At 42.6% G+C, this 27,643-nt stretch overlaps 1 protein-coding gene across 1 annotated transcript in view; it reads right to left on the bottom strand.

The window, feature by feature from the left end:
* SMARCD2 (SWI/SNF related BAF chromatin remodeling complex subunit D2) overlaps nt 1–27,643 on the bottom strand; it is a 631,810-nt gene that overhangs the window by 55,338 nt on the left and 548,829 nt on the right. The window contains exon 12 of the mRNA XM_069238057.1: nt 17,855–17,956. Coding sequence (XP_069094158.1) covers nt 17,855–17,956 — 102 coding nt within the window. The remainder of the gene's footprint in view (nt 1–17,854; nt 17,957–27,643) is intronic.

Genomic DNA, 27,643 nt, shown 5'->3' with positions numbered 1-27,643 from the left:
TTTAGTTGCATTGTCTTACTCACCAAGACAATTTGGGATACTGATGCATGGAGAAACGGGTTGAAATTCAAAGAACTTATTTTGGTAAAGCTTTTTCTTTTCTGGTAGATACTCTATCTAACCGCAGATTCCTCTTCTTTACCTCTGGAGATATTCCTTTGAAATAGACTGGATCCAGAGAAATCATCCAGCATTGCTCATATGTGCTGGTAGGTGGGGCCATATGGTTACATGGCGACTATCCACCACCTCGTGACTGACACAGCACAGCCACATATAGATATCATCCTAGTGTGCTGACATTAGTTTCTTGCATCTATCTCCTTCAGTACCTTCATTTGTGGAGTGTAAAACAATAATTTGAAACAGTGTGCCGAATCGCTAACTTGGGATCTTCTTAAATGTAAAAGAGGCTACTCTGCAGAACAGGGAGATGGGAGGGCATTGAGGAATCTGTTGTTAGATAGAATGTCCACCAGTTGAAGTGTTACCAAAGATTAAAAACATTTAAAAAAACTTGTTCTGATGAATATTAACCGCAGATTTATCACCTTTAGAACAGATACAATAGCAATACCTCCTGAAGGTGGAGAGTCTTGGTGAGGACCAAAAAGTCCAGCAGACCTTAGAGGGCAAAATGACATTCTTTCCAGGCCTGACTGTCAAGACAGTAATGTCGTATAGACACAATGCAGCCTGGCAGATTTGTAGAACAGGAACCCCTTATTCCAAAGATAGAGTAGCAGCCATGGACCTGTGGAATGAGCCTGGGGGTCTTCAGCGGCTCCTTCATGGCCACTGTGTAGCAGACTTGGACGCAAAGGTCTATCCGCCTTGACAGGATCCTCTTTTGCACCGCCCTGCCTTTCTTTCAACCAGAACCCCACACAGTTGTTCGCCTATGCGAGCTCTTGGTGTAGTCAATGCAGAAACGTTTTGCCCTCTTAGGGGTAACATAAGAACAAATAAAAGGACATCAGAAAGTTTAGCCTGTGAGGTCGGTATTAGTACTACCATATGGCAGTCAAGTTGTCTGAGGACCTGCACCAGCCTCGCTTTGATGGATGGGTCCAGACGGATCACCCGAAGATCCAGAAGGCTGAGATGGAGCTGGGTGACCCCTAGAGACCAGAGCCCTTTACTCTCCACCTCCACCAGGCGCTCTCCCGCCCAGCAGTGATGTGCCCATCACCACCAGGAACTCTGTGTAGGCAAGGGAGAGTCGCCTGTCACAGGTCAAACTGGCATTTGTTTAGCCACCACTGCAGTTCCCATGCAGTAACCTTTGAGATGTGAATGGTAGAGGAGAGACAGCACTAACGCTGGGCTTAACGGGACCTGAGGGTCCACTGCAGGGCCCACATGCACCACCAAGTATTTGAAGCAAGGAGGATATACAAGGCTAGGAAACAACCAAACCTCCAAACCATCCTCACCAAGATCCAGTACTGATCCTGAACATTGAGATCATAACCTGAATGTCCTGGACCTGCCTCGGCCAAGGGAAAGCTAGCATGTCCAGAACTGCCACAGTGAACGGAGAGTCTGAGGTAAGGTCAAAGGGAAGCACATTAAAGTGGAAGTGTTCCTTGGTTATTGTGATCCGTAGGTAATGACTCTGAAACTACAAAACAGGTACATGGAAATACATGTTTGACTCCAAGGACGCCATTTAGTCTCTCAGGTCCAGAGCTGAGAGGATCGGAGTCAGAGTGAGCATTTTGAACTTGTACTTCCTCAGAAAGACATTCAGTGGGTGAAGGTCCAAAATTGACCCTAGGCTTCCGTCCTTTTTCGGAATGAGGAAGTAACACGAGTAGCATTTTCCAAACGTTTCCAAGTCCGGTATCTACTCAGAGGCACACCTTGAAAACAAAAGGTTGCCATCTTACATCAGGATGGCAGTGTGATCCCCTGAATGATTGTCTGTTGTGGGAAGGAAATTTGGTGGGGGAAATGAATGGTGGGGCTTACTTAGCCTCTTTGACTAATTTGTAGGATCCACCTGTCTGACATAATCGATCTCCAGCCAAGAATGTCAAATTGAGCCTCCCACCAGCCAGGTATGTGCCTGAGGGTGGCAAACTAAAGCTTCCTGGAACCTGCTGCAGCAGGGGAGGATGAACTGGCGGACTACTGTCCCTGGAGGTTTGAGTGGCTTTTGCTGGCACAAAATCCACAGCCTGAAAGGACTGGGCTGGTTGCTGTGGTACAGGCAGGTCTGTATGCTAGGCCCCTGGTGTAACCCCCTGGACTTGCTGTATGATTTAGGGAATTGCTTTGCTGACATCAAGAGCTCCCAAACATCAAGCTGTGGTGCAAGTATGCTTGCCTCATTCTATCCTATTCTTCAAACAGCCAGGAGCGACTGAAAGGCATGTCTATTAAGGACGGGTGCACGTCACCATAAAATCTGATTGCCTGCATCCAGACATGCCTTCTGAATACAACACTGGTATCAAATGCTATGCTGATGCAGTCCATATTGTCAAACCCGCTTGGAACATATACTTGCCTGCGTACTAACCATCCTGTATTGTTTATGCTAGTGTGGCCCTGAGATCCTCTGGGACAGACAGCAAGATGTCTCTGACCATTTCCCATAGTGCATGGGTATACCTTCCATAAGGGCAAACTGTATTTATGTATCTGAGTGCAAGGCTTCCAAAACAAAACATTATCTTTCCAAAAGTATCAATTGTTTTGAACTCCCTATCTGGAGGGCTGGTCAGGAAGGAATTTGGATGAAACTTGCTTGTTGAAGCTTGCACAATCAAACTCTCTGGTGTAGGGTGCTTAGTTAGGAAGTCCAGATTAACTGAGGCCAGCCTATGCCACCAAGCCACAAGTCGACTGGCAGGCAGGCATGAGCACCGATTAGATTAGAATGCCAGAAGTGCACCATTGAGGGCTTAATTAAACACCAAAAAATGGCTCTGATGACGCAGGCCTTGGTTGAACAATCTCAAGCAATACATTTGCCTTCATTTTTACAGTAAGCACCAGTATTTCAGATGCTTCAGTTGGCCTCTGAATCCCTACAGAAAGCCTTTCTTCCATTGATGGGCCAGGTGCCAAGTCTAGCTCCATTTCAGGAGATGTCTCTAGCCCACTAGCTGTTTTGCAAGTCTACATATAATAAATCCCTAATATAGTGAGGAAAACGGTACTGGACCCCCTCCTCCTCATCATCATCATGAGGACTTAAGGGCATCAAATGATTATTCAACTGGGTCCAAATCAAAAACAAAAACAGAATGCATCAGGTCAGAGATATTGAATTGGAATCCGGTAGCATAGCTTGTGCCTTTTTGATTTCATAATGCGACACAGGTCTGGGTTTGGACTGTCGAACGGCGCAAGTGGCCTCGGCACAGGGAAAGGACATTGGTGTAGAGTAAAAGCCAGCACAGATTAAGCGCAGGGCAGTCTGCACCTAGGGTTGGTCTGCTGGCAGAAATTTAGCTGGAGGCCCCTCCGAAAGTGCAGGGCCTCAAGGCATGCCAGATTGAGCCAGAAATACATGAAAGGGCTGCGGAATGGCCTCCTTATAGGCCACTATCTACTGCAGCTTCGATGATGGCCAGGGAAGTTCGAGGCATGTCAGTTGAAACATTGGAGGGTGGAACGTGTACCTTGACCCATACTTCTTGTTAAACTATGAGGCAAAGAATGGGGCAGAGGTCCGCTTGGCTTTCTTGCGCTTATAGACTCAAAAAAAAAAAGGGATAGGGAGGGGTTATGGTCCAGTGTATGTCCTCCCGATAAGGCTATGAAAAATAAATAATACACTGTTCCAATTAGAAAGAAGGGAACACATGTGGGGGTCCTAAAATTTAGGAGCAAATAACCTCACACATCCAAGAGGATGTCATGCTTCATCATCGGTAAAGCTCCTCGTCAGACCGGCACTGCAATGTTGCTTATGTCTAGACTTTGACTGGGATGTGGATTTTTCAGAAGAGCGGCCTTGAGACTGACACTGGGCATGTGGTTTCGAGTAGGACCTACGCTTCGGCCGCGATCTTTTCTTTTGCTCAGCTCAGCAATGTAGAGCTTTGACAGTTGGTCCTGAATAACCTTTCATGAGGCACAATTGTCACACAAAGTCGCGCCTGGAGGCCAAGCACCATAAATAGATTTCTTGCGACTCAGTGAACAACATCTACTTTCTGCAATCATGAAACAGTTTGGACACATGACTTTGGAGGGGACATTATTCCCTAGTACATTGTTTGCTAATTCTTGGGCAGTGTAATCCCCACAGAGCCATACATCACCACATAACAGTATAAAGGAGCATCTGTTGAAGATTTCTCCAGATCCAGTCTGGCAACAAGGGATATTATAAAGGTCAGAAATATGAAGTTAGAATTATGCATCAGAAGGAGGCATTATGGAGGACTATGTGCACATTGTTTTTAAGGCCTCGTTCAAGGAAGTCCAAGCTGGATTAAATTGCATTGATCACTGAATTCAAAAACGTTTTCATGTTCAATTAAAAAAAGTGGGGTGGCAGTTGTTGCCATAGTACAAAATTAGGTTATTCATATATACATTTAACAGGAATGATGACAATGACACATTAGTATAATATTGCTCCAAGATGTTGTCTGAATACAATTATCAAATTTCACTTGCAGCACTGTATGAAATTTTGGGTGAGTTGCATCTTTTAGTTGTTCCAAATAAAAGTGCTTTAACAATTATTAAAGCAAGAGCTAAGACTGGTAAAACTAAGGAACACGCATCAGTCTCTTTTAGAGCAACACAGTCCTTTTTTGGTTTCCATTTCACTTCTTTGTGAACATTTGCAAAATTGATCCTAGAAGATGACATAAGGAAGTTGGCAACCTTCGAACTTCAGGCAATATCTACACAAGTGCACATTTAGTTAACAACTTAAAATGTATAAAGTCTTGTTGATAGGTATAGGAAATTCTTTGTTCTTGATATTTGTGCAAGAGTTACCTCTGTTGCTGAAACGTCAAAGACTACGAGTATGAATTGTAGAAAATGTAAAAGTATTTATTTATAGCCTTTCAAGTGACGGTAAATTTCACGTGCGAAATGCTTCTCAGTATAACATAACATCTTTATATGTGTACACCTTTCCAAGCTACAAGAACATACTGTGACCGAGGACTCAACCTGGATATGCTGTCAGTGGAACTGACCAGTGAGAGAAGCCAGCAAGTCACGCTGCTAGTGCTAGTAACTGACTTGTGTGACTCCTGTTGCATTGTTATTTTACTCTCAGCCTCTGTCTGGATAAAAATTCGAATCACTATTACACCATTCCAATTACATTTTCAGAATAGTACAGACTTGCAGAATTGAGTCTACTCTGATAATAACACATACATCATATATATCCTGCCATGCATATGGTGTGTGCCTCGCCTGATTTCCATTACAAAAGGTTGCCTGTTATGTGCAACCAACAGAAGCTACTTTTGTTCAAAAGATGTTCATTACATATTACAACAATATTATGATTACTAAATAAGCAAAACAGCAAGGACCCACTCTACCGTTAATATAGCTTTGACAAAGGTGGAGTCAGAGAAAGCTTCCCATTGGCTCACATGCTGATGTGATCTAAGGGTTCTACCCCCATTTGGGTACTTAGCAGGATATGCTGCCCTTGGATGGCAGGTGTCCATTAAAGATAAAAAACAGCTGATGACGCCTACAGTAGTCTACTCTCCGTCTCGTCACTCTTAAAGAAACACGATGAAGTCTCTTCAGTTTCTGCTTTCGTATTCGTATTGCTAAAACACAGGCGCCCAGGCAAGGTTCAGGATATCCGCTTAAAATACATTTATAGACAATAAATCTCAAAATAACTAATTTATAAACCCCTTGATTATATGGCATAGATTCAGCTCTACTGCTAAGTAATCAATTAAATGGCGGAACGCCTGCTCCCATGGGTCCATGGTCTTTTGTCTCAGTGTATGAAGGAACTCTGCCTCGATGCCCGATTTTATTACGTTACGTTCTAGTTCTTATGTCCATCATATACCCAAAATACCCTTGGTGTGCTAAACTATTGTAAATAAGCCATACGCTGCTCTATAATCCGTTATCTCTACAGTGGCAATATTTACATTTCCACGTAAAAATATGAATACTTCGTTTTCCCAGAAGCCAATGGCGAAAGCACAAAGACGGTGTTCTGTGCCCCTTTGTGCTGCAACTGCGTGTGCTGCTGCGCATTGCTTCAGATTATAGATTACCCAGGACCACTGTGTCCACTCCCTCTCGGATAATCCAATGTAGAAATGAGTAGTGCAAAGACTGGACTTGACGTTGAATGTTCAGGAGAAGTAATACAAGTTTGACATGGTTTTAGATTTTCTGTGCTTTTCCCCCGGCTCATTTTGGAATCTACAACTCTTGATAGTGCCTTCTGCATGACAGATAAAGCCATACATTTAGGTCAAGCACTCAGCCCTAGTATTAACTTATTAAGGTCAACTTGCAATGGAATGCTGTGTATAGACAAACTGTTTGAGTAACTAGAACCATGTAAGAATAGTTATTTGGCAGATAGAATGGGGTGACAATAAATGCTATCCTGGCATCTTGTGCTCATTTGTGTGCTGAAGGGGCGTTATTAGCTTTAAAATATGCAACATCAATTGCGTCTAAGGCAACAGGTTCTTTGTAACCAGCGTTGTTCTAGTGCTCAATGGAATGATCAATATGTGCATAAATGCACATATACAGTAAATGTATCACAAGACATAAGGTATCAGATTCTTTCCATCAGCACCATCTCTTTTCCTGCCAAGTGAAATAAGGTGAATTTTTACTCCGGATCCAGAGCCCAAAACAACATCAGCATGGCCTCTTCTGATAAATAGAGCCTGTCTACACGCCCCCTCATTGTTGTGATGGTGTTTGTAAATATTAGAGGTACTGTTCGCTGCATGGAGGGGGTAATCACAGCCATAGCCATTGTGACAACTCAAAATTCCAGATGTTTGTGTATTCTACACTCCTTTCAGGGATAATGTGCACTGAACGAAGGCCTTGACAAGGGACTCCACTACCATTTGGGAGACATCTGATATATGTTATAATTGCAACATTTGAGGTGAGATTTGTTATAAATTCAGTAGTTTATCTTGAAATAGATTACACTTGCTCTTTAAGGAACAATGAATTGAATGAACAATGAAGGAGCAGCATCCTGAATCTCTCCAGTGGCACAATAAAAAGCAGGAGGTCAATAAGTCCAGTAGGCACAAGGCAGACTGATTTGGTAATGCTCTTTCTGGTGGATACACTAATCATAGATTTTCTCACCTGATGAATACCCCCAGGAACCAGACTGGATCCAGAGAATTCTCTCAGCAAATCCAAGCAAGAGTAGGTGGCATTGTGTGGCTCTGGGTCTACTTCATCCCGCCCTGGAAATGACACCGGAGTAACATATCTGCTACCCCTGTGGCTGACATCAGTTTCTTTATGAATTCAATCTGTGCTGTCGGACAAAGAGCCACTAAGTGATCAGAATTGACAGTGTGTAGATCTCTAACTTGGGACCTTTTTAGATGGAAGATATAATAGGCCCATTCCACAGAATTACAAGGTGGAAAGGTCGGTGAGGAGTGTACGATTAGATAGAGTAACCACCAGAAAGGATGTTACCAAAGGAAGTAACTTCTTTTTCTGATGAATAATTTATAATTACAGATTCCACGACTTGTTAATAGACACCAAAGCAAGTGCCTCCTAAGGTGGTGTATCAGTGAAATGGCTGAAACAAAAAATCTTACATGGGCTAAATGCTCCCTCACCAGCAGACCTGGCTATCAAGGCAGAAGTGCTTCATGAATGTGTGAACCAATGTAGGGCGGTGTTACCTGACAGATGTCCAAGACAGGCAGTCTGCATGACAGCACAGTTATAGCATCCTTGGCTCTAGTGTAACGAGCCCTTAAGCCCTCTGCGGGGTACTGCTTTACAACCGCATAGCAGAGTTTGATGGAGAGAACTATACACCTTGAAATGGTTATTTTCTGCAGTGTCTTACCTTACTTTGTTCCTGCAAACACCAACACCACTGGATCGTCCACCTAGTGGTTCTTGGTGTGATCAATATAAAAATTCAAGGCTCCCTTGGGGCCCAAGCAATGAACTTTCTCTTTCTCCTTCGATGGATAAGGTGGAGAAAAGGAAACCGAAATAGTGAGAAACTGTCCAATTTGAAAAGCTGTTGTTACAACCTTGTGTAGGACTGCTGCCCAAGTCCTAAGCACCAGTTTCTCTGGAAAAAAGTGTTATATGGCTGAAAGGACAGCACCTGTAACTCACTCACCGGATGAGCTGACGTTATCACTATGAAGAAAACTGTTTACAGCATTACAAAACACTGAGGACCGCTATGTATTGGTTCAAATGGGGTACACATCAAATGTGAGAACAAAGTTAAGATCCCACAGTGGCCTTACAAATGGTCTGCAAAGAAACATGAGTTAATCCTTTGAAGAACACATTACAACAGAAGATGTAAATAACAATGGTTGATCTGGTAACCATAGAAAGGCCATCAGGGCAAAGAATTAAACTTTAACAGTGGCCACAGCAAGTCTTTGATGAGCTACAGACAGAAAGAAAAGCAGTACATCTGACAACCTGGCTTGCAGGGGTTGTGGCTGTCAGAGGTACACCAAGCTACCAACCTCTTCCAGCATCCATCATCAATAGTTTTTGTAGCTGGACAACCAAGTCAAAAGAAGTTAACTTTTGCTGCTCAATCTGCAAGCAAAAATGTGAAGGTTGTGCAGACCCAGATGCAGGACTCTACTCTGTTTTTGTGACAGACTATCCTCCTGAAGCAGGAGACTAATAAGACGATAGAGCTCATGGTACTATGCTCTCCTGGCCCAATCCAGTTCCATTAAGATGTCTTGTGCCCAGTCGTTACTGATCTTCTTCAGAAATGTGGGCAGGAGGGGCAAAGTCGGGAAGGCATAGAGGGGTCCTGGACTCCATTTTAGGCGGAAAGCGCCTCAGATGGATCTCCAACATGCAAAAGCCTGGACACTGCATGATCTCAGCACAGGCAAAAAGATCGAGCACGGACTGCCCACACTGCTTGAAGATGTCTTGCACCACCTCTGAGTGTAATTGCCATTGGTAATCCTCTATGCAATGCTAACTTGAGTTCATCTGCCTTGGCACGCAAAGATCCTGCCAGGTGGTTTGCTACCAGGAGGATGCCCTGGTGGCTCAGTCAGTTCCAGTGGCGAAGAGTCTCCTGGCAAAGAACCCTGAACCCCACTCTGCACCGTTTGTTGCAGTACCCCATAGCAGTGGTTTTGTCTGTGAGAACCTGAACCACCCTCCCCTTGATGGACAGGACAAAGGAGTTCAGTGGAAAGAAAATTGCCCGCCAGTCCAATCAACTGATCTGGAGAAGGGTCTGCGCTGGAGACCAGTCCTGTGATCTCCACCTTTCCTAGATGGGCTTCCCAACCGAACAATGCATCTGTCACAACATTAACTCTGGGTGGGGTAGGGAGAAGTGTCTGCCACCTGACCAACTACCGTTAAGCAGCCACCACTAGAAGTCTTCCACAGTCTTCTTCGAAACCTGAATGGAATCAGTTTTTTTTGGTGTTGAGACCACTGAGACTTCAGATCTCACAGCAGAGCCTGCATGCGCCCTCTGGGGTGTTCCACAAGCAGGATGCAAGACGCTAGCCAGCCAATAATCCACAGAGCCTCAATCAATCTCAGGACAGAGATCGACACATCAGGATCACAGCCTGAACGTCCTGGACTCAAGGAGCCAGTGGAAAAGCATGAAAAAACGCTACATCCAGAACAGCTCCACTGAATGAGAGCCTCTGGGAAGAAGTAAGGTGTGACTTTGGCACAGTGATCAAGAACCCTAAAGATGTGAGCAGACTGCCGTTGTCTGAAGGTGGTCCAAAACCGACTGTGGCAAGCCAGTCTTCAACAGCCTGCATCGAGGTATGGGAAGAATGGTATTTCTATATTCCGAAGATGTGCAGTGACCCCCGGCATCACTTCCGTGAATATCTGAGGGGTGCTCATGTGGCTGAAAGGGAGCACAGAGATCTGAAAATGATTGTGGCCCACAATGAACTGCAGATAACATAGTGGGACTGTAGGACGTGGATGTGAAAACAAGCACCTTGAAAATCTAACAAAACTATTCAGTTGTCTGGTCCCAGGGCAGAAAGAACGTGGGCCAGTTTGATCATCTTGAACTTGACCTTTCGTAGAAAGAAGCTGAAAGGTTGAATATCTAAAATAGGATGTAGGCCTCTCCATTTCAATTTGGCTCCAGGAAATAACAGGAGTCACATCCAGTCCCTGTTTACTATGTCAGACACTCTTGATAGCTTCTTTGTCCAAAAGAGCTTGGACTTTCTGGTAAGATAGACAAGTGGTCCTCTGATAGTCACTATGGTGCAAACAAAGAATATCTCTGCTGAGCTATTGGAAGCACCCATCTGTCAGATGAAATCCTCTGCCACCTGTGGAGGTAAAATTATATCCTGCTTTCAACGGGATGGCTATGCTTCATCTAATGGGGTTTTAAGGCAATGGCCAGAAAATGAACAATGCACTGCCCCTAGAGGCAGCCAGATCTCCAACTTGGAAGGACTGAGGGATATGTTGCTGCTGAGGTGGGCCTTGGTGTGGTCTCTGTGCCAAGCCCCATCCAAAATCTCAAAAGGAGCAGAACTGCTGCATGGGGGCGAAAAGGCTAAGGGAGCGTGTTGTAGCTCTGCTGTCTTTTTAACATTGCAGGGCACGTCTGTGTTGCATCTAAGAGACTCATGCCATTGAATGGCATCTGAATGTCACTTAAAAAGCCCATGGATTAACCCCTGCCTAATAGTCAGCGGTGTCCAGCCCAGATACAATGACATATTTTGCTGTCTTGTCCATCCTGGATAATATGCTGTAGGTAAGGAATTCTCCACCATATCCCACAATGCATGTGAACATCGTAACTGAGCAGAGGGTTAAGCTGGTTGAGGAGAACATCTACTTGCTGAATGTCTCCATGCATAGGGATTCCCTATCAGGAGAAGTAGTAGCGAATACATTTGGGTTGAATGTGCTCATGGATTCCTGAACCACTAGGCTTTCAGACATATGATGTTGAAGGAGTAAGGGTGGGCATCCAGGGTCAGGTCTGTGTCTTCTGGCCACTTGCCTAATAAGTGGTGGACAAGAACCAAACTTCTCTCAAGTGCCCATCAGAGTCTCTGTAAGGGCTTTGTTGAATAAGAGAAGAGGTTTGCAGAAGGTTTGTCCCAGTTGCAGGAGTTCCATTAAGACATTGGTTTTCACCTCAACAAATGGGAGTTGGAAGTCCAAAACTTTCACAGTTTATCTTATCACAATGCAAAATGAAGCCAATTCCGCTGTGGGGAGACCTGATGGAGAGTTCAATGTATTGTCTAAATCACTGGCATTTAAAGGTCTAAAAAATTGATTCTCCTTGTCATGAAATTGTGACATGTCATTCCCGTCAAGTCCATCATGATGTTCTGAATCTGACATGAAGGTAACTTTTCTGGATAAAGGGAGTGTTCATTCAGAGTCTGAATGGAGTTGATGCGGTTCAGCCTGAGGTAGGCGCAACTTCGAGAGCGATCACGTTGGATTTGCTTAAAAGTCTGAGAAGACAATCAGTACTTCCTCTGGCCTCAGTGGTGTCAGCATCGACATGCAGGGAAAGGAACTAGTGAGGATCTCGTTGTCAGCCTATAATCAGGCAGATCCATCAGTGGGGTCAAGAGGTGCAGACAGCGCAGGGGACAGATCCACCAGTGGTAATCAGACTGGACGTTTCCTCAGATCCTTGGGCCCCAGAGGCATGCCAGAGGGAGCCAGAAGGGTGCCAAAATGCATAACATGGCCTCTTTAAAGGCTTTGATCTGGTGCAGTGTTGCTGACAGGCCCCTAAAGTCAGGCTAAATCACGAGTTGGAGTATCTGATCTGAGGTAGGGGACCGGGACCAAGATTGAGAGACAACTCGATACCCATGCAACTTCCCCTTAGGAGAGTGACAGGATGAAGGAGAATCAGGTTTCAACTTCTTAATTTTCTAAGATTTTGAGTTACCCAAAGATTGAAGTGGGAAGAGGATCTCTCCCAGGAATGATCTCAAGAGGAAGAACACATCTGCATTCTTGATTTTGAGTGAGACCGGCCTTTTTTGCATCTTCTGATAGTGCTATGAAACGTACAGCCAACCATTGCAGTCCTGAATAGCCTTGGGTCCATTCTAAAGCAGTCCCAGCATGATTTGAAGATGCATGACAAACCCAGGCACCAAGACATACCTGGTGGGGGATCTGTCACAGACATCTGTTTGTGAAAGTCCCTGAAGAGTTTGAATCTTATGGTTTTTGCAGGGGACATAATTCCTTGCACACTGTGAAACGTATTAGGAAAATAGATGTGACAAGTTACAAGAAAATAAGGGAATGAGTTCTGGGTCGCGTCTGAAGGTGCAGAAAGAAATAAATTAATGTCAGTGTGCAGGGGAGACGGTTATATGTTACTTGGGCAACACTTCCAGGCAAAGACTAAATTGAACAGAGCCACACAAAACCACTGACTGGCTTACAAGGTGCTTACTGAGAAAATTCTACAAATCCAGTCTGGTGCCGTAGGGTGTTCACAATCTCAGGTTAGAAGTATCCGTCCGAAGCCTCTGAATCAATTGCCTGATGTGCTCAACACTTTTGTGGAGAAAAGTCCACTGTATTCTAATAGATCTTCTGCGACAAATGGGATACCATGATATATGAAAAAAAGACACTGAAGTATTTCGCTGGAGAGATGGGTAGAGAGGACTACCAGTAACTTCTTGCGTCAAATGAAATAAACAGCTTCTTTCTCTGGGTACTAATATGTGGAAATATGCATTATTGGGAGAGACCATCCAAGCCCTATGTAACAGAGCCTGCATTTTTTTTTTCTTCCAGCAAATGAGACCATTTAACCACAATCCGGCACAACTTGTCTACCTTAGAAAGACATAGCAACTTCACCATTTGTCGCAAATATATCTCAACATGTTTTCAGGTGATGGTTTGCTGCATCATAGCCTCAAGAAATCATCTGCACTGTAAATAAAACAGGCATAATCTTCTGGAAGTGAACAGTATATCCCAACACATCTCACATAATGGATTTCTATTTGAGAAGGATATCTGGAAAGACATTTGACTTTCACTTCACTCGGAATACAGTCTATGTATTCTAATTCAGTAGCTCCAGAAATTACACTGATAAGAGAATGTTATTTCAATCAGGACCAGAATAGGCCCCAGGATAACCCTGTTGAACAGCAAGAGTCTCAGAATAAAACGTTCCTCAAGCTGCAAGCCTTCTACAGATTTGAAAGAGCAGTTATGTTTAATATATTGGCTGTTTTAGCCAATATTGAGCCAAATTCATTAGAAAGAATCAAATATAGATTGGTAAAAATCCAATTAACAGGATGTATCTGTAGCTCATATTTCTGGTGACTTGGGTGTTACTGTGGTAACAGTACTCCCCCCAAAGGTCCTTTAGGTTGATGTGAAAAATGGAATTGGCTTGTGTGGGTACAAAATCTACAGGAAGGTAATTTCTGCATTCAGGGATTCATGCAACAGAGATTCTCATTCTAAGTATAAGGAAAGTAGAAAGAGGCCCTGGCAGATCTATCCCATGTACAGTACTTGGTGGGTATGCCACACACTGACAATGGAAGATAAAAGTGGAAAAGTGCAAAGTCAAAGCACAAAAGCGTAAGGTAAGCTGGATTAGATGGACTATGAATAACTATGGAGAACTCTTGGGCAATACTGGGAACTATAAATGGAATTCCAGAAAAATACAGGGAGCAACAACAAATAGTAAAAACCTATATATTTCTACTGTTGTATATCAATGAAAAACACAAATGAAATAATGATTGCAAATTGGTAAAACACTAAATATGTCCTTCAGCATCCCCGATAGATTGCGAACATCGAGCCTACGGTGGTATGCTGTGTCCATGTCTGTTTAATGCAAGTGTTGACTCCTCTACCTGTGTTTTGGCCAGCTTTAGAAGTAGTGGTCAACCTGGGGAAATAAACATAGCGTGTTTATCTATCAAAGTGATGGTAGGGTGCAGCTTGTCCTGAAAATGTAGTATTGGTATCGGAGGCACAGATACTTTTACCTATTGGGAACCTCTGATGAAACTGTAAAAACCCACTTGTCAGGCAGTGGGCAAACATACAAGCAGTGGCAAATGTTCCCCAACATTAGAAGGCTGACTTCAAAGGGGTACCATTTAGTAGTGTCAGTAGTGTCAGCTTTACGTTTTAGGATATGATACATGGGGCAAGGATTAGCCAATCAAATACTCAAAAAACATAAAAGATAAGTAATGCAAGATCTTAACCAATTTTACATAAGTTAAACGTTACTAGCTAAGTATCACTAATATCTTTTTTTTTTAAAGCGGAAATAGAGAGATTATGTTTAGCTGTTTCAAGGTTACCCAACTTGACCTGCCAATAGGGTGAATGTCTACGGAGAAACTTGAAGGCATAAAAAGTGCTGTCATTTTCCATGATGTCATATTGTTTTTTGGGAAAGACATGGAAGAACATAAACATTTGTCGATATATTTGTAGGCTTTGCACAGGAAAGGGTTGACACTTCAAATGGATACATATTGTTTTGCAAGTGACAAGGTAGAGTATCTAGGACATTGCATCTAATCTGTAGGAATCACACCCACATATGTCTGGTTAAAGTGATTTGTAATGCACTTATACCACAATCCAAGGAACAATGGTCTTCTTTCATCAGGTTAACTTAATTCTATTGAAAGTTTGCTCCACATTATGCTTCCAAAGTTGAGCATTTAAGGACGACTTTGTTGAGGTAGGATGTGAAATCTGAATGGAGTGTTTGATCAATAGAATGCTTTCAATTCACTAAAAGGGGAAATAATAGGGGAACCTTGTTTAAACCCTTTCGAAACAGACAAAGAATGCATAATTTCTGTGGAAGTGAGTGCTGTAGATATTGGAGGTGGTTGGACGCAGAGAGATGGGAAGAAGGAATGGGTGGCTCCTTATGATTCGAGAGGATTAAGGGAAGCTAAACCTAACTATTCTGTTAATGAGAAAGAGCCATTATCTTGTATTTAGGGTTCTGGGTATTACAGAACTTATGTTTGGGGCACAGATTATACTATCAGGACAAATCATAAGCCTTTAGTAAATATCTTGTCTCCAAGTTCACTGCAAGAAGGCTAAGTAGATTACACATTTTCTGTTACAAGATTGAATATGTTCACGGTTGCAAAAGAGTACATGCAGATTGTATGTCCAAGTGTGATAAAACTGTACCTTCTGATTACCTACAAGACGAGATTATTTATCGGTGTCATGAAGGTCATCTAGCATGTCATTGACCAAATGACGGGCAACAGAATTGTACTGGTAGCCCTCTATGAATGCTGTTACTGACAACTGGGATAGATGTCATACACCAATAGTGATAAAACCGCTAAGTCCATTAAGATAGAATCTTCTCTTGGAACTGCCTGGAGGTCCTTGGAGACAAGTGGGTATTAATGTAATTGGCCCTTTTGCAGCATTTCCTTTGAGGTAAGCTTTTCCAGATTGTTCTAACTGACTACTTTTCAAAACGGTCAGAGGTCAGAATGGTGAAAAACGTAGAGACTAAGAACATCATCAGATTTTGGGATGATGTGTTTTCCCTGGAAAAAGTATCTATGAAAGTTTAATATCTGACAGTGGCTCCTAATTTGAAAGCAACTGTTTTGAGGAATTTTTGAAAAGTATAGAGGTTAAACATAAGAAAATGTCCATATTCCACCAGGACACAAATGGTCAAGATGAGTGGTTCAATAGACTATTATAGGAATCTGTCCAGTTAGAATGTAATTCAGATTTGGAGTGGAGGAAATGTCTCAAGTCAATGTTGTTAGTGTTTCACACTACTGTTCATTCTACACTAGTTGTACCCCTTTTCAAAGGTTCTGGGGGCAGATTCCTGGTTCGAGGTTGTGCGCTTTAGAAAACATGAAGGAGAAGAAATAGTCCATGATTAGGAAGACATGTATAATCAAGCACATGGAGAGAGTTAAGGAAGAAATTAAATGTAAAATGGATTTTAGAAGAGGCTATTTCTCAAAAGTAAAAATCCAAGTTGGCTAACTAGTCAGAATAAAAAACAGGAGCAGTGGTATAGGTTTTCCACCTCCTCATAATGTTATTCAAGTTTTCAAGACAGCAGTGAGAGTGGAAAGTGGAACAGTGTGGAATTTTAATAGGGTATCGGTGTGGCAAGGTAGTGTGTCTCCAGGCAGCATTGTAGTTGAAGAGAGAAATGATGGTGGTAATGTGTTCCTGGGTGTTGAATGACCTGGAATTTCTTTAAATCGTAAGGGGTTAGTTGTTCCTCACGAGTTTCCTAGTGATGTTGTGGTGAGGACGCTGGGGGCTGAGAGAATGCGATGAGACCTAGTGTGAGAAATACGTTTTGTCCTAAGAAATTTGATGGTTTTGTGTTGCAGTCAGTTTAAGGGGACATGGAGTAGACGTTGGTGTAACTTAGGATTCTTTTTGTAGCATAGGTATGCGTGGAGTTTTGTTGTTAAAAGAAGAAAACGGTTAATTCTAGGTTGTGTGTGTGGGTGAGGGATCTTAGTGAGTATGTGGTAAGAGTATAGAATGCTTTATATGTCATATGAAATAGTGATGTGGGATTTGGCAGTCACAGTTGTTATGAACGGCTGCAGTAGCGTTGAACATTACACACAGCAATGGAATATTTAATGTGGTGCAAATTTTAATCAAGAATAAATATGATGAACCAGTGCTGGTGTACACCTCCTCTGCCAGAAAGTCTCACCTATGCCAGCACACTTCACACTTCCCAGATGCTACATATCGCTTGAAGCCAATAAAACTGAGTCCCGGAGGAAGACCACTACTGCAGCATGTGTTTGCCCTTCGTCCTGTCTTCACACCTCTGCTGCAGGAAACACTGTCTTCTAGCCTCTGCTGTCATCAAGGTATGCAGTGTCTCTTCTCCCGAAGAAACTCTAAGAAACTTGAGAATGCAAATTGCTCTGTCTATCATGCTCTCTTAGTGTAGCACACAGAAGTAGATGAGTGTTGGGTTTCAGATAACATTTTAATCACGTTAGAATGGCCATTTTACTTTTGTCGTTTTTTTAAACATGCCTTCTTGCTGATTTTTTATATTCTGTGTAGTTGTTTTATATCCACTGATAAACAGGTCCTGCAGCAGTAAATACTTTTTACGTAATAGTGTTTATTCTTCTTACTGTTGTGAGTATGTTACACTGTAAATAACCAAATAGATCTATTACTGTTACCACAGTGCCATTTAGCTATGAGAGAGAGATAAAGATATGAAATCTGAAATGGATGCAAAACACATGAAATCTCGACTAGATGTACTGTGTACCTCATGAAATATTAAAATCTGAGATGAAACCGGACGGAGCAGATTTCATCACAGATTGAATATTCTGTCTTAAATGCAAAAACATAAAAAATTAACTGAAGCTGTTTCTGTCCACTCCTTTCGGAAGGCAGCATACACTAAGGGTTTGGCCAACTTTTGATGTTTCTTTGGGCTGCAGCATATCATTAATGAATCTGTGGAATTAATAGCAATGTGGAAAGGAAATGTCGCTGAATCATATTTTTTTAGTTCTAGTCCACGATAGAAATACAAGTCACCTACTACACAATTAGTGTTTAATTGTTGCATATATTAAACGTTCATGCCCCTCACCTTAGCAAAAATGTGTCTTCCGACAGCTTCTTGAGCCCAGGGCTGGTGGTAGAATTCTGCTTGCCTCTCTTCCTCTGGGTTATTCATCACATCTGTCATAATCTAGGCAAAATCAACAAACAGATTTTATTTCACTTTATTGATTTCACGGAATCTGCTAAACTGAGGATTCAGATTAAAATAAGATTACTCTGAGTCATAGTCTACCTCGTCACAGTCCTAAAATAGTAACCACTTTGTGTCTCACCGACAGAATTCATCATACATGTGAGAGAGCGTAATCTAAATATTACCTATTTTAGATGTGAAATGCTTATACTTAACAATGCTGCATTAATAGTCATAAAATATTATTCATTTGAATGTATTCTAAACATACTTATAAGAGTGAAGTTATTATTGTACACATATACTAATGTCGACTTTAAGAAATAATTGCTTGCATTATGATTAATTGAATATACTAACACCTACGAAGGTTGCATTATTAGAATTCATAAGTCTTAAGTTAGCGTGAGCTGAAAAACTTAGCTGTGTAGCTCTCATATTAAAGCATATTTTTCTGTTCCTCCAGAGTGCTGATTCGCAAAAGGCCATGACCCAGCATGTGTTCTTTTCTTTGTTTTATGTTTCAAGTGAGGATTTTTCTCACTCGCATATTAGCTGTCTTAGTATACGTTTTATACGTTTTTGCAACACTTTTTGAAACATCCAAGGACAATCGACCATGGAAAAGAGAACTTTTGACCTGAAGAATGTGCCAGAGAATGAAGTAACCCCGGATGTGCCACCTACGAAAAACGTCAATTATGAAGACCAATCAAAGTGTTATAAATTATCGTGGGGTGACAAGTACATTACTTAATGTATAATTTGATAGGTTAAAGATAGTGGGGTGTAGCGACTATCCAATAGAATTTTGGGGGAAGGTATTGCGAGAAAAGGATAAAACCCATGACACAGAAGACTCGAGAGAACTAGGTAGGGAATGATATTGATTGCATCCAGAAACTCTGTCACTCTGTTTGGTGATTTGAGACTTGAAATAAACCATCCTTATCCATAGACTGCCCCATTACACTTTTCCTCCTTATGAGGGAAGTGTCCCCTGCCCCTTAGACGAGATAGATTGACGGTGATCCAACAGATGTCCTGAAGATGAAGACTGATCCTGTATGCTGACTTGACCTGAGGAGGGTAATTATGACAATTGCTATTGTAATTTGTCTACATGCTTTTCCTTTCTAGGTACCAACTGCTGTATTTTTTGGATAGAGTCCCTAGTCAGATGTTTTCTAAATTAGTGTTCTAAATTGTTTTGCATGAAGTCCAACATGCTAATGCTAATTAGTGGTTAGATTAGGTGTTCACTTTGACAGATGCAAACGGACATGACTGACATTGTGCTATGCTGAACTGGGACTTATATGATGTTCTATGCATTCTGATCTATGTATCTCTTACGTTAGTGCTTTCATGTTTGTGATCTTTGCATTGTCAAAATCTTATCACAACTGCCATATCGTGACTATGCTCTTTTGCTTCATGGTTTTGAGGTTAATACACTTGCTATTAGATTGTAATCAATAGGGAATAAAATTCACAAAACTCCAATAAAGGTGTGGTTATTCGTGACTGAAAGGTCATGGTTGCGCCGACAGTTTAACCAATGTCTAAAGTGAAGTATATTGTGGTGATATATGTTGATAATATAATTGATATATTGCTTGACATATTGATCAGTCATCTCGTTCTACGGTGTCTCACCACTGGGTCAAAAGATTCATCGGCCTAAAACAAGTCCTAATGTGTATAAATTGACATAGAAGGACGCGTTATCAGTTCTGGTAGCAGAGGATGGTTAGGCCCTGGGGGGCCCTAGGACGGAGATTCATTATTTAATTTGTTTTTCTGTGATAATGCAATTTGGAAGTATGATGGGTTTCTAAGTTCACCATGGCTTTCCCGGGATCTCGGAGCCTGCCTAATTGAGTTGGGAATGTTCTCGGCGCCATAATATGTGTGGTTAGGGTTCTTGCGCTTGCCTAAGCTTATGCATTTTGCAGATGATTGTGGAAAATCTGTGTGAATTAGGCCAAATTAAGTGTTGTTTAGCAGGAGTAGGCGTACTCCACAGTATGAGAGTAGGGAAGTTGGCGTACTTCATGTAAATGTAAGCGCTTGTTGCTCAAAATTATCCACGTGGATGGTTGTTGTGTACGGACCTGTCGAGGTCTAAGACTCCGGAGTATGAAGATAAATGTGGTTTATGTTGTAATCTGTGCGGTTTAATAGGTCGATCGGGCGTGGTTGACAAGTCGAGTTTGAGTTATAACGTATGTATGAAACCTTCGATGGAGATTTGACAAATTCTAAAGTGCACTAGAAGGAGTCATTGACAAGTCGAGAGTAGAATTTGCGGGCCGAATTCTGCTTGCGTATGCGGGAACTGATACGGAGAGAGTAGCGGCTGAGGCTTCAAGTGAAATCTCTGTAAAGTTCTGAAGCGAACGTGTTACCCTTCCTGTAGTAAACCGACAGATTTGTGTTGTTATTTAAGGTGCTCGCAATAATTTGCATTAGTTTGCGTGAGTTGTAGGGGTCAGTGAGGAGCGGACAAGCCGTAAGACTTTGTCAGCTGCAATGTGTGTGAGTGTGACGTCAGTGGTGCCGCGCTGAGATAGGTCAGATGTCGAGAGGGGTCGCGCACGGATTGGCTGCCGTCCGTGAGAGACAATAGGTTGGGAAAGGCAGGTGAAGAGTGTCCTGGGAACTAAGCCATTTCTGATTGAATACGAAAAAAGAGAATCGCAAAATTAATTTTGTCAAAGCATTCAAGAGCGCTCTAAAGGGAGATGTATATATTGTTGCAACCGATGGGGAACCCACGCCACCTGAGGGTACTCCAGCTTATACGGTTATGGAAGAGAAAGGTGTCGCGCCTTGTTTATGGATGAAACAGTGGTGCAAATTAACAGAAAAAGAAGGATGTCTAGCGTTCCCAGAACATGGGACGTTTAATCCAAAGGTATTAGAAAATCTGAGGTGGATGTTAAGTACACATAAACCACCTCCGAGACCGGCACAATATGAGGCTTTGGCGATTTGGGACTTGATGGCTCTTAACATAGACAAGAAAGGTTTCAGAGAAGACTGAGAAGGGCAGAAAAATCATATGCAGAGGCTAGGTGGGACAATGAGAGCAAACTGTGGGGACGGGGTATTGTAGACGGGTTGAAGTTATTCCCAGCAATAACTCAGGGAGAAGAAACACAGGGAAAGAAAGCCTCTTGTAAAACCGACAAAGACTCAGGCAAATCTAAAGAAAATAAAAGATCTTGGGACGAGTAAGATGATTCAGACGATGAGGAATTTATGGATAGATTGTTACATGATCGTCCGCCACCATATGCGGTGAGCGACAGTGCTCCAAGTACTAGCTTGGATCCTGGGAACCAGACGCATGAAAAGGGAGTTACTGATACGGTACAGACTAGCGATACAGCTTTGATACAAAATGGTGTTAGTGTACCCACTGCACCAGACATGCCGATACAGTTGCAGCCTCCACCACAGATCAAGAGAATCTACCCTGATGTTCCAGTGCTTGAAACTACTACGAATTTTATAGTGTCGCCGGACCCAATATACACGAAGCCAAAGCTAATACAGATCGAATCGACTCCAAAATTAATGTCCCAACCACCACCACAGTTGATACCAGGGTATAACCCTGTAGCGGGACCACCGTTAGTACCTGTTCCGGGTACATTGGAACAGACCTATGGTGTTGAGGCTCCAAGAGGTCTGGGTCCAGGTCAAACACCCGCCGCTATATCATTACCCATTACTGTTAGTCCCCCAGTACCCTTGTACGCACAAGGTAAAACAGGGGTGTGTGATCAGGGAGTGATGACTCAGGAAGCGATAAGAGGAGGGCCTATGGGAACTCCACAGATAATGGCCCCTGGAGAGCAAGTAAATGAGCCACCGAGACCCTTAATGGACCTTAGTCCAGTAGGGGCACCTCTCAAAGCAATGCGTCAAGCAGGGTTGGGAGTTTTAACTCCCCAAACCATGAGTACGAATACCTCACACTCTCCAATGATACATGCAGGGAACATTTCACTGCAGGGTTTTACAGTACAGCAGTTAAATGAATGGTTAGAGAAAACTTATACTTCACAAAAGACTGCAGTGGCTACAGTTGAACCTGAGAAAGAAAAACAAGATGAATACCTGAACCTTGTACGACTAGGGGCGGAAGCCGCCGAGTTAGTGGAAGGGACAATGGGAGTAAACAGATTGGAATCATACACAGAAGCAGAACTAAGATATTTGTGTCCCAAGATTACCAAGGAAGTAGGCAAGGTACAACAAATATTAGCGAACTTAGCAGACAAATACAATATCGATATCGGAAACACTAAACATTTAAAAAGGAGTTACAGATTAGACTTTGATTCAAAAGATTTTGAACACATGAGATCTGCAGGCATGGAGGCACATTTGAGGGAACTGCTGCCAAGTGCACAGAATTGGGGTGCATTGGAAAAGTGGGAAGGCCGATGGGCAAAGAAAAGGGATAAGGGAAAGAGTGATAGCCCAGGGTCTAATCAAGTTAGGACATCACCTGATCTGGAATTGGTAAAAATATTGCCTATGAGAGAGACAGCTGGTGGTGTTTTAGTACATGTGCCATGGACTAGAGGAGACATTTTATCTTTTACAAATGATTATCCCAGACTGAGAGAGAAGCCGATCGAGTGGTATCAACAAACAGACAGGTTTGTGAAACTTGCAAAGTGTCTATGGGAAGACTTGAATACTTTGTTTGAGATCATTGTTCCGCCTGATTTGTGGCTCGAGTGCAAGAGAGGAGTAGATTGGCCGACAAAGGAGCCAGCGAGAGATAAGGTGACCGGAGCACGTTCAGAAGAGGTGATGAAATATTATCATAAAGTAATTGAGTTCTTGAAACAAAAAGTGTCGCCGAAGGTGACCGATTGGCAGAAAATCGACCAGACCTCTCAAGAGGTTAAAGAGTCAATTCATGCTTATTACGAAGGATTGTTGAAAGCGTTTAAGCATTACAGTGGTACTGAGACAATTGAACCAAAAGACATGAATCACCTTGTGTTTAGATTCGTTGAAGGATTGAGACCGGAGGTTAGTCAAATGATTAAGAATCATTTGATTTGTTGGCAAGCTAAACCGATTGATGAGGTATTGCAGTATGCAAAGTACTGTAGTGATGAGATCGAGTTGAAGCAGAAAAAATTAAAGGAAAAGGTGATGGTGATGCAGATAAGGGCTACACATGCTGGAATACAGGGAAATGGAGTCCAGCAGATGATACAACAACAACCGCAAATGAATGGTGTGTTTCAGGCACAACCAAGAGGCAGAGGTCGAGGGTTTGTAAACCGCGGTTTGGACATGAATAATGTTGTTGTCCAAAATGATGTTCAAGGGGTGAAAAAGATGTCAACATGTCATGCGTGCGGGGGCGTGGGGCACTGGAAACTGGAGTGCCCGAATATGGTGCAGGATGGTGCAGTTCAGCAGAGCACTAATGTTGGTACATTACAAAATTCACGAGGTCCAAAAGTGAGACATCAAAACCCGAATTTTCAGAATAATGTGGTACAAATGCAAGGGGTACAGCCCATGCAGCAGATGCAAATGCCGCGTTTTCAGTCAATACAAATGCAACCAGTGCAACAGCAGATTCCTATGGTGCCTAGACAGCAAATGCAATTACCAATGGCTCCCATGGGACAGCAACAGGTGATGCTTCCTCAGCAGGTCACAGGCCAGGTAACAAATCAAAACAACACTGTACAATAGTTTCCATTACGAGGAGAAAATGTCATGAATGAGGACTGGTCAGATGATAGTTCAGACAGTGAAGAGTGTAGGCTTGCAGCATCCCTAGAGGTGGATCAGAGAGGCCCATATGTAGAGGGAAAGGTGATGGGCTATAAGGTTTCATTCTTGGTTGACACAGGAGCTACATGCTCTACAGTTCGAAGTGCAGAAGTCCCAAGATTACCTCTCTCAGGGCGTACTATACGAGTGGTTGGAGTAGCAAATCAGTACCTGACTAACCCAATTACCGATCCGGTACAAGTTGAAATTGGCAACTTCCAAGGGCTACATAGATTTGTTGTATGCGATTCAAGTCCGGTATCCCTACTGGGAAGGGACTTACTGTGCAAGACAAAATGTTCAATTACCTGTTCCAACGATGGAATTGAAGTACAGACAAATAGTGACGATGATGGAGATGAGAGTCAATTCATAGAGGAAGAAGCAGGGACAAATGAAGACTACCCTTTGATTACTTTATTCCCAATGCATACTTTGATTGACCTACCTGTCGAATTACAAGGAACAGTGACAGAGAAAGTGTGGGATTTGACCGGGAAGGAAGTAGGATTAATAAAGGGAGTGGAACCAGTCAAAGTACAGATAAAACCAAATGCAGTTTTCCCACAAGTGCCACAATATCACATGACCCAAGATGTCCTAATTGAAGTGTCACAAATAATAGCAGACTTCCTCAGACAGGGAGTTCTGAAAGAAGTCTTGAGCAGTCCATGTAATTCTCCCATAATGGGTTTCAAGAAGCCCTATGGAAAAGTTCGAATTGTGCAAGATTTGCGGAAAATAAATGAAATTGTGATAAAATGCTGCCCTGTGGTACCTAACCCAGCGGTAATAATGTTCCAGGTTCAGTGTGATGCTGAATGGTTTACCGTAGTAGACCTATCACAAGCCTTCTTTTCGATACCTCTTCATGAGGACAGCCAATTTTTATTCAGTTTCAAATTCCTGGATAAGGTGTACAGTTGGTGCAGAATTCCTCAAGGGTTCTCAGAGTCACCATCCATCTTCAATCAGATATTGAAAAAGGATTTGGAACCTCTTGTGCTGCCTTTTAATTCAACTCTTGTGCAGTACATCGATGATTTGCTAATTGCATCCAAAACCAGAGACAGTTGTAAATACGATACCATTGCATTACTAAATCACCTAGGAAAGAATGGACACAAGGTATCACCCAGAAAGTTACAATATTGTCAGAAAGAAGTAAAATACTTGGGATATTTGATTGAGAAAGGGTCCAGAAGAATATCAAAGGAAAGAATAACAGCTGTTTTGCAAATGAATCCCCCAACAACAAAAAGAGATGTCAGGATGTTTTTGGGAATGGTGGGCTACTGTCGTCAGGGGATACCCAACTTCTCAATCATCTCAAAGCCGTTAATAAAACTGACAGGAAAGGAAGTCAAGGACGAGCCATATACTATAACCCTATCAAAAGAGGAGCTTGAATCATTCGTAGAATTAAAAGAATGCATGTGCAGGGCACCAGCATTGGGAATGCCAGACTACGAGAAACCTTTTCTGTTGTTTTGTCATGAACGTGATGCTTGTTCTTTGTCTGTCTTAACACAGGTCCACGGAGATGCAAATCGCCCTGTAGCATATTTTTCAGCTACCTTGGACCCTGTTGCAGCAGCCTTACCGGGTTGTTTGCGTGCAGTTGCAGCAGTTGGTCAGAGCCTTCTACAATGTGAAGGCATAGTCATGGGATACCCTCTGACAGTAATGGTTCCACATTCAGTTGAAATTCTGTTGACATGAACTAAGACTCAACACATGACAAATGCACGTCTCACTAGGTATGAGACGATCATACTAGGGTCACCGAATGTCACTCTTAAAAGATGCACTGTACTGAACCCGGCAACTTTACTTCCTAATGAAAATGTTGAAATCAAGGATGGGGAAGAATTTGAACATGATTGTCTTGAAGTGACTGAACTGTGTACCAAACCTCGCCCAGACATACAGGATACCCAGTTAAAAGAAAATGATTGCATTATGTTTGTCGATGGGTCCTGTCTAAGAGATTCTGCAGGAACATTGAGAGCCGGTTACGCGGTATGTACCATAACTGGCATTGTCGAAGCCTCCTTGCTCGAGAGAGAGTTTTCTGCACAAGTGGCAGAATTAATCGCCCTTATTAAGGCATGCCACGCAGCTGTAAATTTGAAAGTCACTATCTATACTGACAGCAGATACGGATTCGGAATTGTGCATGATTTTGGCCAACTCTGGTCACAGAGGGGTTTTATGACCTCCTCTGGTTCCCCTGTGAAAAACGGTAAACAAATAAGAGATTTGTTACATGCGATTCAGTTACCTCTCGAAATTGCCGTGGTGAAGTGCAGTGCTCACATTAGATCACAAGATTTTGTGTCTATGGGAAACAGCTATGCAGATCAAGTCGCAAGATTTTGTGCACTGAACTGTATATCGTTCAAGGAGCAATGGGAATTGTTACCACAATCTGAAAATGATACATGTTTAAATCTAGCATTACGAGTGGTTGACACCTTAGATGAACTAAAAACATTACAAGGTCGTGCTAGCAAAGAAGAAAAACGTTCCTGGCAAAGAATGCAATGTGTACAAAGAGCTGATGATTTATGGGTTTCAGAGGAGGGAAAATTGGTCTTGCCAAATAGTCTTTTGTCACAGTTTGCCCGGCTCTACCATGGGCAGGCACATCTGGGAAGAGATGCCATGAACAGGTCCTTTAAGATTGATTGGTTCAATCCAAAATTCAGACATGCCGCAGAAATCACCTGCCACAGGTGCGTCATCTGTCAACAGATGAATGCTGGGAAAGGAACTGTGGTAACTTTGAGCCACATTGGGAGAGCTGGAGGTCCATTCAACAAAATGCAAATGGATTTTATCGAAATGCCTGTTTGTGGAGGATTGAAGTACGTGTTGGTGATTGTGTGTGTTTTCAGTCATTGGATTGAGGCATATCCCACACGTAGGAATGACAGTCTTACAGTTGCAAAACTACTACTCAGGGAATTGATACCAAGATTTGGGTTTCCAGTTTCTATAGAATCAGATAGGGGTAGACACTTCGACAATGAGGTGATTAAACTTTTGTGTGCCGCACTCAACATTGAACAAAAACTGCATTGTAGCTATCGCCCTGAAGTATCAGGATTAGTAGAGCAGATGAATGGTACTTTGAAATCAAGGATGGCAAAAATGTGTGCAGCAACAAATATGAAGTGGCCAGATGCCTTACCTCTAGTGCTGATGTCAATGAGAAACACTCCAGACAAGAAAACAGGATTATCTCCCCATGAAATCCTCATGGGCAGAGTTATGAGATTACCAGCAGTACCTGCAAATGCACTAGTGAATATTACAGATGATATGGTGTTGGATTACTGCAAAGGTTTGGCTGACGTAATTCGCTCTTTTTCTCACCAGGTGGAAGCTAACACGTTGCCACCGATTGACGATCCAGGCCACTCTCTACAAGCAGGTGGTTGTCAAGAAGCACGTGAGAAAATCGTGTCTAGAACCACGTTGGAAAGGGCCGTATCAAGTAATATTAACGACTACTACTGCTGTGAAGTGTGCCGGAGTTCCCAACTGGATACATGCCAGTCATACAAAAAAGGTAACATGCCCTGTTGAAGAGGAACTTGAAGTTTCCGGCACAGCGACTTCAGGAAGAGAAGTCTCAGAGTCAGAGAACAGTCAAGAAGGAACTGAGACTACTGGAGAGCCCACTGAGAACAGCCTTGTCCCTCAAACTATCAATGAGTTCGAGAGAGGTGACAGAGTGCCTATCTCAGTAGAGGCAGCAGGAGAACTAAGCCAAGGAGAAGTTCTTCCAGAAGTAGACGAATACGGGTTAGAATCTGAACCCAACATAGAACCAGAAGAAGAAAGAGAAGG

Source organism: Pleurodeles waltl, chromosome 6 (assembly GCF_031143425.1).
Source record: "Pleurodeles waltl isolate 20211129_DDA chromosome 6, aPleWal1.hap1.20221129, whole genome shotgun sequence".
In the NCBI taxonomy this organism is placed as follows: Eukaryota; Metazoa; Chordata; class Amphibia; order Caudata; family Salamandridae; genus Pleurodeles; species Pleurodeles waltl.
The sequence above is the reverse complement of the archived record's forward strand: the minus strand, read 5'-3'. Positions and strand labels throughout refer to the sequence as shown.